Source organism: Conger conger, chromosome 5, assembly GCF_963514075.1.
Source record: "Conger conger chromosome 5, fConCon1.1, whole genome shotgun sequence".
Lineage (NCBI taxonomy): Eukaryota > Metazoa > Chordata > Actinopteri > Anguilliformes > Congridae > Conger > Conger conger.
This window is the reverse complement of record NC_083764.1, coordinates 54,587,133-54,600,027: the sequence shown is the minus strand read 5'-3', so window position 1 is coordinate 54,600,027 and position 12,895 is coordinate 54,587,133. Positions and strand designations below refer to the sequence as shown.

The 12,895-nt window shown below is 45.0% G+C and overlaps 1 protein-coding gene across 3 annotated transcripts in view; it reads left to right on the top strand.

Annotated features, from left to right (window-relative positions):
* The window catches only part of fgf12a (fibroblast growth factor 12a), a 48,153-nt gene that overhangs the window by 22,591 nt on the left and 12,667 nt on the right, over window positions 1–12,895 (top strand). For all 3 annotated transcript variants that reach the window (XM_061241108.1, XM_061241107.1, XM_061241106.1), the window contains one exon: window positions 2,603–2,706. In XM_061241108.1, coding sequence (XP_061097092.1) covers window positions 2,603–2,706 — 104 coding nt within the window. The remainder of the gene's footprint in view (window positions 1–2,602; window positions 2,707–12,895) is intronic.

Here is a 12,895-nt window from a genome sequence, read left to right as displayed (position 1 = left end):
TGTCAAACATCACAGGAATAAACGCAACATTCCAGTGGTTACGAGCTTATTAACAATAAGCTGTGTGAATGCGGTTTTGGATAAGACGAGACTGAAGTTTGAATGCTTAGCGGCAACCGCAGGCAGGGTTTAAAAACCCCCAGAATCCTTCAGGAGAAGAGCCACTCCCTCTCACCCCAGGCCCCAGGCCTGCTCATGGCTTCCTTCTGATTCTGCCTCCTTCTGCCTCCGCGGATTAAATCCCTTGGCTTATCAGTGCGGCTCACATTGGCGCAGCTAACGGGCTTAGCGCGCTACGGTTTAGCGGTACGACCGCGACCGAGCCCACGTGTTTGCAGGCGCCATGAGGACGAGATCTCTAAAGCGGCGCTAACCCAAAGTCCCTAATCAGACCGCTTCAGCTATCTGTTTCCAATGCCGTACTGGTTGATTGGCTATATCTGTAGTCTTCTGTATCTATTCTGGATCTGATTGGTTCTACGTTTAATTTACTGTATCTCTGCTTCATTTGATTGGCAGTGCCACTACTTATTGATCCCTGGGTCTGCTCTTGTTTGATTGGTTATACTGTGGTGCACTCTGCGGTTCACACTCTCCCTCTCCCCCCTCTCTCCCCCTCTCTTTCTCTCTCATTTCTTTCTCTCTCTTCATGTTTCTCTCCTCTCTTTCTCTTACTCTCTCCCTCTCACCCACTCTCTCCTCTCTCCTGTCACTCTCACATGTTCCCCCACTCTCCCTTTCTTTCTCTCTCTCTCCCTTTCTCCTGTCTCTCTCATTCTCTCTCGTACTCTCTCCCTATCTCTCCCTCTCTCCCGTCTCTCACTCTCTTACTCTCTCCCTCTCTCCTTCACACTCTCCTTCACTCCTCCCTCTCTCTCCTTCTCTCCCCCTCTCCCTTTCTTTCTCTCTCCCTCTCTCCCCCTCTCTCCTCTCTCTCCCTCTCCTCCCCCTCTCTCTTCCTCTCTCTTTTTCTCCCTCTCTCTCTCCCTCTCCCCTCTCTCTTTTACCCCCTCTCCCCCTCTCTCTCCCTCTCTCTCCCTCTCCCTTTCTTTCTCTCTCTTACTCTCTCCCCCCTCTTTCTCCCTCTCTCCCCTCTCCTCCCTCTCTCTCCTTCTCTCCCCCTCTCCCTTTCTTTCTCCCTCTCCCTCACTCCCCCTCCTCTCCCTCTCTCTCCCTCTCCTCCCTCTCTCTCTCCCTCTCTCCCCTCTCCTCCCCCTCTCTCCCCCTCTCTCCCTCTCCTCCCTCTCTCCCTCTCTCCCCTCTTCACCACTGCATGCTCCTGAATCAGCTCGGTTATCTCCCGGCCGTGGACATCACACAGCTAATTTACGCCCCGGCGAAGCGCCCATCATTAATACGGGGTGAAACTGAATGGGGGGCGGCGGACCCCCACGCGTCAGCACCTGGCCTCCTCCCCCGCCGTTTATCTGACGCGGCCCCTCGGGAAGCGTCTTTTTGTCTCTCCGGCCCCCGCCGCCCGCCCCCCCCCGTCCCGCTCGGCTCCGGCCCGCGGTCGATCGAAGCGCTACGGTGCCCCCGTTAACCTTCAGAGCCCAATCCATTCATCCTCACTGCAGAGCTTCCCCAACGCTCTCTCTAGAGCGTGAGTCCTGTGAGTCCCTCTGCCTGTGACGGGTAGACATGTGTGTGTGTGACAGAGGTTACCGTATCATTTGACCCGCGGGTGTGGCGGGTGACGGGTATGAGAGTGACCGATGTTTGACAGCTGTGCTGTATGTGACATAATGTATGTTGCAGGTCACAGGTGTGTGCAGGTGTGTGATAGGTAGATGTGGATAGATCAGGTGACAGGTATGAGTGTGACAGATGTTTGACAGTTGTGTTGTATATGACAGGCGTATATAGCACGTTACAGGTGTATATCCATGTGTATGGGAGTACGCCTGTATATGACAGGTTACAGGTATATTCAGGTGTGTGTCAGTAGTGCTGTAGGTATGTAGCATGTCACAAGTATGTACAGGTGTATTACAGTAGTGCTGTGTGTGACAGGTATATAGCAGGTTACAGGTGTATATACATGTGAGTACAGGTATAACAGACAGTACTGTGTGTAAAGGAATTGTACAGTCGTGCTGTGTCCTGTGTGTACAGGTATAGTACAGTAATGTTGGGTTCTTGTGTGTACAGGTATAGTACAGTAATGTTGGGTTCCTGTGTGTACAGGTATAGTACAGTAATGTTGGGTTCCTGTGTGTACAGGTATAGTACAGTAATGTTGGGCTCCTGTGTGTACAGGTATAGTACAGTACTGTGTGTGACGTGCTCCTGTGTGTTGCAGCTCTGTTTACGGTGCTCCTCTGTGTTGCAGCTCTGTCTATGGTGCTCCTCTGTGTTGCAGCTCTGTTTACGGTGCTCCTCTGTGTTGCAGCTCTGTTTACGGTGCTCCTCTGTGTTGCAGCTCTGTTTACGGTGCTCCTGTGTGTTGCAGCTCTGTTTATGGTGCTCCTCTGTGTTGCAGCTCTGTTTACGGTGCTCCTCTGTGTTGCAGCTCTGTTTACGGTGCTCCTGTGTGTTGCAGCTCTGTTTACGGTGCTCCTCTGTGTTGCAGCTCTGTTTACGGTGCTCCTGTGTGTTGCAGCTCTGTTTAACCTGATCCCAGTGGGGCTGAGAGTAGTGGCCATCCAGGGGGTGAAGGCAGGCCTCTACATCGCCATGAACGGGGAGGGCTTCCTCTACAGCTCCGTAAGACCTGCGCCTGCCTCTTATCTGCGTGTATGAGAGAGTGTGTGTGTGTGTGTGAAAGAGAGAGAGTGTGTGTGTGTGTGTGTGAAAGAGAGAGAGAGTGTGTGTGTGTGTGTGTGTGTGTGTGAAAGAGAGTGTGTGTGTGTGTGCACAGGCATGCGGGTGTATTTGTGTGTGTGTGTGTGAAAGAGAATATGTGTGTGTGTGTGAAAGAGAGCGTGTGTGTGCACAGGCATGCGTGTGTGTGTGTGTGTGTGTGAGAAAGAGAATGTGTGTGTGTGTGTGTGTGAAAGAGAGCGTGTGTGTGCACAGGCATGCGTGTGTGTGTGTGTGTGTGAGAAAGAGAGTGTGTGTGTGAAAGCGAGAGCGTGTGTTTGTGCACAGGCATCTGTGTGTGACTGTGTGTGTGTGTGTGTGTGTGTGTGTGTGTGAGAGAGAGTATGTGAGAGAGAATGTGTGTGTCAGCATGTGTGAGTGTGTATGCATGTGCGAGTTTACTCAAATTGTGTGTGTGTAAACATATGCCTGTTTTTGTGGCTGTGTGTGAATTATGTATAACTTGTATCTTATCCAAATCATTGATGTCTGTGTTGGTATGACATTGTGCTGAATCTCGACTCGTCTACAGTGCATTTGTGTCGATTCTGGATGGCAGAGATATGTTGCCTTAGGTTTATGTTGATTTTGTATTTTGTAGATTGTGCGGCTGTGGGGGTTTGTTGCTGTAATGTTGTGTTGATTTTGGCCTGTGTCGGTGCAATAGAGAGTTTGCTGTGTTATGATGTAATGTGCAGGCGGCCTGTAGCGTAGTGGTTAAGGTGAATGACTGGGACACGCAGGGTCGGTGGTTCTAATCCCGGTGTAGCCACAATAAGAACCGCACAGCCGTTGGGCCCTTGAGCAAGGCCCTTAACCCTGCATTGCTCCCGGGGAGGATTGTCTCCTGCTTAGTCTAATCAACTGTACATCGCTCTGGATAAGAGCGTCTGCCAAATGCCAATAATGTAATGTAATGTGTAAGAAATTGTGAGAGAATTGAGAGAGAGTAACAAGAGACAGAGATAACCAGATAACATACTGTAGCTTAGCCTTTTCGTTTCATTCCCTGAAGATTTGGGAACTCGTAGATTTTCATGATTATTCTGTTTCTTTGTGAAGCTCTCTCCACTCAGAGACACTGTACCCCTCTCCTGTTAGAACAGCAGTGCCACTGCTCTCCTGTATGAATCGAAGCTGCAGCACGTTTCTCTCAGAAGGTTCAACAAACGCACGCAGCCAGCTTTGATAAATCACACGGGACGGCAGATCTGCATTCATCTGCATACCCTCCTCCCAGTTTTTCCGCTATTTCACGGCAGAACATCCCAAATTCCTTGTGCGTGAAGGTTAACTGTGATCTCTAAACACTCCCTCTTTCATCACAGGATGAATTGCAGGTGCATCGGTTGGTAAAGAGGGTGCTTTATTGTGTGGATTTTGTGTGTGTGTTTAACCCAGAGCTGCCTGGCTGCCTTGTGGCTAAGGTACATAACTCGGACCCAGAAGGTTCAAGCCCCAGTGTAGCCACAATAAGATCCACACAGCTGTTGGGCCCTTGAGCAAGGCCCTTAACCCCACATTGCTCCACGGGGATGCTTTGTCTAATCAACTATAATTCGCTTCGGAGAAAAGCATCAGCTGAAGAAGAGTGGGTTTTTCTGGATTGTTTTCTTTTTTTCAGAATTCTACGTCAGTGTTCTAGAACTCCTTCAGTCACAAATTGTGATTGTGACATCAGCATTAGAATGTTCAGTTAAGAATATTCTAAGTACATATGTGCATATTTGTGACCTTAAAGGATTAAATCCCCTCAGGAATGCTTAGTGCTTCTGCTCCTGAACACACCGGAAATTTACATTACATTTACATTTTTGTCATTTGGCAGACGCTTGTAATCCAAAGCGACTTACAAGTGCATAGGTTCTACCACAAGTCAAAGCATCACATCCAGAACTAGGAAAATACACATGGAAATAGCTTTGAATGCTTCCAGCAGGGGGAGCTGCAGGAGATGGAGGGTAGTATGTAGGACAATGAACGCACAACACTTTTCATCACTGCTCCATCGTTGGATTTCCAGAGGTGGACAATCCAACTTCCAGATGTAAAAGTCCAAGTATTTTGGTCCAATCACCTGGATTTAATGAGCACAATTCTTCAGCCAAGAGGTAGAAATAATTGTTGAACTGATTTCCTGGGTGGAAGAAACACGTGGGTTTACTTTCTGACCCCTGGACTTTTCACCTCTGCAGATGTCTTGGCTAAGTCAAGATCAAAGTTAAAGTCCAGGTTAATTCTCATCACAGGTTAAATTCTCATCACTTTCTGGGCTGTTATTATCATCAAGCCCAAGCTGAAAGCCCTCATTAACAGCAGATAGAAAATCCCTCTTAAAGCCAGATCAATATCTCCACTAAATCCAGATCAGGCTCCCCCCCACACATTAAATCCAGTTCAAAGTCTCCATTAATCCAGATTGAAATCCCTCTCTCAAGTCCCATTTCAGATGTGTTGCTAAGGGGCATCTGGAAGTAGACTCTATCTTCCACACATCCACATAGAGGGACACACACACACATACACGCACACACACACACACTCATACGCACACACAAATACACATGAGCGCTCACACACACACACACACATTCACACATACACGCACACACACACCATTAAAGTTCCTCATGCACAGATCTGCACTGTGATGTTACATCGGAAGGAGGCTCAATGGATAATCCACTCAAGCTGCTAATCAATGGCGGCTTCACCGTGGAAACAGTCTGCAGTTAGCGGCTGGGTAGCTGCGTTTGCAGTGGTCAGGGGCTAATGGAGAGTGGGCCATGATGGATTTCTGCAGTCCAGTTCTGCCCTGCATGCATTGGGACATGCAGTGCCATATACTGACATAACATACACTCAGTGAGCGCTTTATTAGGAACATATTCATGCGATTATGGTAAATGGTTGGCATTTATATAGCGCCTTTATCCAAAGTGCTGTACATGATTGATGCTTTTCATTCACCCATTCTTATACACATTCACACAGCAACGGTGATTGGCTGCAATGTAAGGCACCAACCAGCCCGTCAGGAGTTAGGTGTCTCGACCCATATCTACATGATTGTATGCATTGCACTGCTGCCACACAATTGGCTGAGTAGATAATTGCATGAATAAGTAGGTGTAATAAAGTAAAAATGTTCCTAATAAAGTGCTTGGTGAGTGTATTTAGCATTTTCTAAGTAAACATATTTACAAGATACTGCAGGGTATTTATTTTCCTTTGAGGTACAAAGAATAATTAAGAAATTAAAAAGTGACTTCTGAAAAGCAATTGAAGTGCTACAGAAATAAACAATATATAATAACATAAATATTAATAATAATAATATCAATTTTGATGAATTATGCACCTCTGAATTATTATTATTGCTACAGGAAATTGTCTCCCCTGGAAACAAAGCATTGGAAATTCGAGGTCTCTAATTTTCAGAGGAGACAATGTTGCTGAGCTCATGTGAATTAAAATGTAGAATTCAAAAGCCTGCCGGCGATGAGAGGATCAAAGCCCTGCTGCCAACCGTGTGACGCAGTGGAGCATGGAGCAGCAGCAGTAGTAGTAGCAGCAGTATAACTGTAGCAGCAGTAGTAGCAGTAGCAGCAGTAGTAAAAGCAACATCAGTAGTTGCAGCAGTATTAACAGTAGTAGTCAGCAGCAGCAATAGCAGTAGTAGCAGTAGCAGTAGTAGTAGCAGCAGCAGCAGTGGCAGTAGTAACAGTAGTAGCAGCAGCAATGGCAATAGCAGCAGTAGCAGTAGCAGTAGCAGCAGCAGCAGTAGCAGCAGTAGCAGCAGAAGTAGCAGCAGTCGTAGTAGCAGCAGTAGTAGTAGCAGCAGTGGTAGCAGCAGTAGCAATAGCAGCAGCAGTAGTAGCAGTAACAGCAGCAGTAGCAGTAACAGCAGCAGTAGTAGCAGTAGCAGTAGCAGTAATAGCAGTAACAGCAGCAGTAGTAGCAGTAACAGCAGCAGTAGCAGCAGCAGCAGCAGTAGCAATAGTAGCAGTAGCAAGAGCAGAGAGGATCCATTAGTATTCATTATTAAAAACGTCTGCTATTCCTTCACCATGAGCATCCCGCACACCCCCTCACATCCAAGAGCTGTCATCTCCCAACAACACCAACATCGCCAAGAGGTCTCTGAGAGCCAGAGCCAAGAGCAGACAGTTTCTCTCTTTCTCACTCTCCCCACCCTTTATCACTGTTTTTCTCCCTCTGTCAATCTGTTTCTCTCACACTCTTATCTGTCAATCTCTGTCTCACACATCCCCTCCCTCTCTCACTCATCATCTCTCTCTCTCCTATCACTTGTTCTTTCTCTCACTCTCATCATCACCCCCCCTCCCTTTCCCCCCCCCCTCCCTCCCCTGGCCATATTTTCATAGATATGCACCTGTGCTGTCTCTCCCACTCCCCATCTCTCTCCTCTCTTTCTCTCCTTCCCTCTCTCTCTCTCTCCCTACCTCCCTCTCCCCCTCACTCACTCCTTCTCCCTCTCTCTTGCCATGCCATCTTTCCCTCTCTCTCTCTCTCTCTCTCTCTCTCTCGCTCTCTCACTCTCTCTCTCTCGCTCTCTCTCTCTCTCTCTCTCACCCCCTCCTCAGTGGGAGGTTTCCCCTGCTCAGCCCTATCCCAGGGGGCTGCAGGAATCTCCTCAGGTGCCTCCCGGCTGCGCTGCTGAAGCTGACGAGGCTGCAGATTCTGTTCGTTAGCCGAGCGAGAACCTGTTTATCACCGCTTCCTGTCTGCCCGCTTCAGCATTCCCCCGGCAACGCCAGCCCCCTAAAAGCAAGCCCCCCCCCCCCTTCCAAAATTTTCAGAACTAAAAATAAAACGTAATGAAAATTGTTGCCGGTACCGGGGTCTGGTTTTTTAATCAGCATTGACAGCATCTGGCCTCGTCCAAGACAGACAGACACCCGTGCTCCTGAATGCAGATTCTCGCAATGACTGCTCAGTTTCCTAAAATAACGCTACGGCCCGAGTTTTTGAAATGAAGTCATCCACAATCGTTCGGAGGTACAGTTATTGCAGATACGCCACAGGTTCATGGAACCAGCTGCGCATTCCCTATTCTCTTTAGAGATGGATTTAGCTTTATCTCCATCCTGCAGCCTGCAATGGCTACCTGGGAATAGCTGATAGTGCTTTTATATTGTACATAGTTAACTGTGTAATTTACATGCTGACATTCATTAGACTTTAAAAGATCAGTGATGCCAGCGATGTGTTTTACTGTTACAGTACCAGCCAAGGCCCCATGCTATTAAGCAGAACAGAAGACAGTGAACGTAACAACCTTATTAATTATAGTGTCGTAATATCTGTGGTTCTTTCTCCATTCTGTTGAAGCCTAAAAATTGCCATCTTCTCAAAACTGATGAAAGGGAGTGATTAAGACCAATACAATAAATCAAACAATCGACCTTTGTTTAATTAGCGGAAGCTACATTGTGGGAACAAGCCCTCATTCACAATGGATGTGAGATTACAGGATTAATTAAAAGAACAACACAAAAAAAAAAGTCAAAATCATTTAAAAATAAAATAGTACATTAACAAGAATAATTGAATAATGGTAATAACACTAAAACAAATCTTTGATTTCCATCACTCCGGTACTGTAATATAGCACCAGAAGCTTGAAGAAACTTCCAGAAACCTCCCAGTCCCTGTAAGAATGTCAATGTTCTCAGAACTTTGTCTCAGATTGATGACATCACAAGGGAGCGTGTGGAAAATTGGCTTCCTCCCCCCAGCGCTGCGGATCTCTCAGTCAGGGCAAACGGCACCCTTGTTCCTACTTACGTGCACAGCCGCTGATTAACTGGGTTATTTTCTTTCCAGCCAAACCCTCGCTCTGCTGGTGCTCAGAGAGCTGCCATCGCTCGAAGGAACCGCTCTTTTCCGCACCGTCAGCTTCCCCCGGATCCCATCTGATCAAAGCTTCTGTTATTACACAGTTTCAGCTCCAATCTCGAGTCTGACATGGCGTGTTTCTGGCTCCGGGGGCCGGTGTGGCCCTCCAAGCTTCTGCCTTCACGCCCCACTTCAGTCACATGACCTGCTTTCATTTCACGGCCTGTTTCGTTCGGTTGTTCTGTATTTTGACATATTTTTCTTTGCTTCGCAGGCACTCCTGTACACAGATATCGTTTTGCTTTACCTGTTACAGTATACAGCTGGTTATTTACTGAAGTGATTCAAAATAATTACTTTTAGCTCAAGGATCCAAAAAGCAGGAATTAATACCTGGGAATTAAAAACTGGAAGATGAGTGTCAGACACAGTATTCATTACATTAACAGCCTCCACACATCTTGGTTCAATCTCACCAGGACTCTACCTTTCTGTGCTCCGCTGAGCTTGTCTGGTGTATTAGAACCAATGCAATAGTCTCAAAAAGCCCCACCTTCTGCTCTTCTTCGGTGGCTCAATTCCACCAGGCAAGATCAGTTGTGCACAGAAAAGTATTTGCATCCAAAACAATTCTTTGAGAGAGAGAGAGAGAGAAAGAGAGAGAGAGAGAGAGAGAGAGAGAGAGAGAGAGAGAAAGAGAGAGAGAAAGAGAGAGAGAGAGAGAGAGAGGCCCAGGGGGATAGTGCTTATCTGTGGAGATTATGAATCACTAACAGACAGGCAGCCTGGCTTTATGCACAAGTAATGGAATGCCTATATCTCTGGAGAAACAGACACTAGAAATGTGACAGTTTTGACAGTCAAATTCCACAAAAAAAAGGCAAAAAAAAGAGAACACTTTTCATCTATGTCAAACTCTGTCTCTAGCCTGAGCTTGCACAGTGTCAGAGCCCTATAGCAGAGTTCCTTGGAACATTTACCCGCTGTTCACCTCTCGGCAACAATACAGTAAGTTCACTTTTTCAACAGGAACATTCCCTGTCAACCACCACTATCAGATCACAGCCAGATTAATATTTATGTGAATAAGACCGAAACTCACCAAATCACACACAGCACAGTAAGATTTTCTCACCGAAAGTTTTTAACAAATCGAGATAAAAAAATAAAAAATCTGAAAAGCGGATGTCATCTCATGTGCATCTTTTCACCTCAAACTCAATTGTCTTCTGTGTATAGCAAAAACAAAATAATTGACCTTGCAGTTCCAATACTTTTGGAGGGGACTGTAGTTGAAAAAGAAGCATTCATTTAATATCCACCTCCATAAATGTATTGTTTTTAAAGAATGTAATCTGTGTAAATTGCTGGAGAAGACCATGCACTAAATGCTACAATATGTTGATGGAAAAGCGCCAATAATTTGGAATAGGATCAAATTAAATACATACTCGTCTAAAACCAAGACTTGCATGTGCTTGCCTTCTATAGCGAGACCTGAACAACATAGCCTACCCATTTCTGTGAAAAAAGATCAGTATGCAGTCCAAACATGTAAACAATTCTGGAAAAACTACAGCTAGCGAAATAAATCGGAACATGAATCACTAGCTATTGGGGGTGGGAAAAAATCAATGTACAGTAATTAAAGTGTGAGAAACCGAAACGGATTTTGTGGAAAACCGAAACTCTCAAATTAAGCAGAACGCGAGAATTGGCTGTTCAGAATGGATATATCTGGAAGTATAACTTATATACTTTCTATTACAGTATAAAGACTGTCTGAAAAAGTTGTTGACGATAAACAGTAAACACAGTGGGCGGAAAATTTGAACAAACTATAATTTTCAGTAATTAAACTTCAGAACCTTCTGGACTTCTCTATTACCGATTAAGAGATGTATGGGAAACTTCCGCCCCTTTGTCCTATTGGCTCGGATAGCTCGATGGCATTCATAACCGGAGGTTGAAATACAGTATCCGTGAGCTGTAGGACGCGCCATTTATCCTCATCAGGTCTGAATGTGAACCTCTCGACTCTGTTATATGTAATGGAAAAGAATGGAGAAAGGAGGACTGCTGCAATTACCGAAACGATGTTGTTGGCAATAACCGTAACTGGCAAATAGGACTTTAACAGATATAATTTCTTGAGTCTGATTGGTTTTTAAACAAATCCCCGAACCGCCGGCTTAATTTCCACCATCACGAACGAATAGACAAACGCGGTAATTAAAAGAAAAGCAACTTATGTGCTAGCTTTGTGTATTTCCAAATGGCTTTCAATTAAGTCCGGTAGAGGAGAGGGACGAGGGTATTTATTTGGCACTGCTTGGATGTAGTCATGGTAATAAATCATGTCTAAACTGAACTGACGTGAGGCACAGAGGGGGGGAGAGGGTATTCTCGGAGAGCCTTGACTTTTAAAATCTCCTGTTTTATTCATTAATAACTCCGGGGCAAAGTCTTTTTCGGCTAAAAAATCTGGAAGACGTCCCGTGCAGCTGTCATCCGGAAGGCGAAAGAAACAACAACGAGAGCCACAAGTGAAGGATTCTGATCCGTCGGAGAAGCACCTTCACCCGTCCTTCATCAATTCACCAATTTATTTTCAAGTAGCCTACAGTCCACTGGCCGTCAGCTCAGGAAGTAATTTATTAGCGAAACTACATTTTACAAAAAATATTGTCAGTCTGGAACTTATTAGAAAATATAGTCACATTACAGAGCCTGTCACACCTTGAGTGCCCTTTACTGTTGTGCTTTCTGGTTATCTGCAGGGGCATGACGAGCACTGTGGCTCAAAATGGCTGCCGTAAATCATCCATGTGGGCACTGTTGGCAGGGAAGAGCTCCTCCAACCCTTTGCTGTAAAATATTTTGAGAAAGGCGCTACATCAGTGCAGTCCATCATCATCATCACCATCCTCTCTCTGTTGTAGAACGCCATTGGTTTCTTTGCTGACAACTTAAACATAAATAAGTCTTTATACCCTAGTGAGCTGGTCAAACCATGTTGAGTATGGGCTGGGCTGGGCTGAACTGGTCAACCAGCTACCAGCTGTTTCAAAACCTAGCTTGAGCTTTTTTCTTTTTTTTTTCAACGGAATGCAATAGCTAAGTTTCTGGTCAGACCTTAATCACAGCACGCAGAGAAGATGACATATGTTCAATTGTATTAAAGTCCCCTCAGCTAGCTGGTAATGAAGCTGGCTAACTCGTTAACCCAACTAACAAAACACGGAACAGCCTCATACTAGCACTGCTTACCAACAAATCAAAGTAAACCAAGTGACAAAACACACCAACATCTCTTATCTGGAATATTGAGATGATTCAAAAAACACAGATTGCAAAACTAGAACACAAGACAAACTGGATTGCTAACGGACCCTGTAAACAGACTACAAACTGGCAGAGAATCTCTTCTCTGTCAGCTATTCAAAGCAGAGGCAGAGTCTGACCAAGTGCAGGCTCAGTGCCCACACACTTGCAATTTAAAAAGGCAGACAGCGAAATACATGGTTACCAAAAGATATGTGGTCACAGATTCTGACACATTATTTCCACAGATTTTCTGCAATTATAAAATATTTCCTCTCACAAGGAAATTAGATAAAGGTACAAATCCTGATAGGAGAAGGGCCAAAAGCTGCAAAGTACATCAATGCTTGCTATAACCTGGCGGGCACTGGTTGACCACCAAGAATGTATTTATTTTATTCATAATTATATTTATTTTTATTTCTTCTTTCTCTAATTTTCTTGTTTTCCTGTGTTGTTATTATTATTATTATTATTATTATTATTATTATTATTATTATTATTATTATTATTATAGGACATTAACACACTGATTGAATTGTTGTTAACAGAATGTTTGTATTTCAAGTAATTTGTTTTTATACTCCGATTTCTTTCTGTATGCACGCTTTGGCAATATATAGAAATGTATGTCATGCCAATAAACCATTTTGAATTTGAATTTGAGAGAGGCTATTGCAGGAGCCAAGATACTGTAGATAGAAAGATAGATAGATAGATAGATAGATAGATAGATTGTCCCTAAAACTTTATTGTCCCTAATTTGGAAAATTGATGACATATTGTTGGTTCTAATGGAGTTGTGGGGGTGAATGTGTGCCCAGGTGTTTCTACACAGGTGAGTTAGCATTCTTATGTGCAGATGTGCTTTCCAGGGAAATGACCAAACCCCTGTAGATAAGGGAGA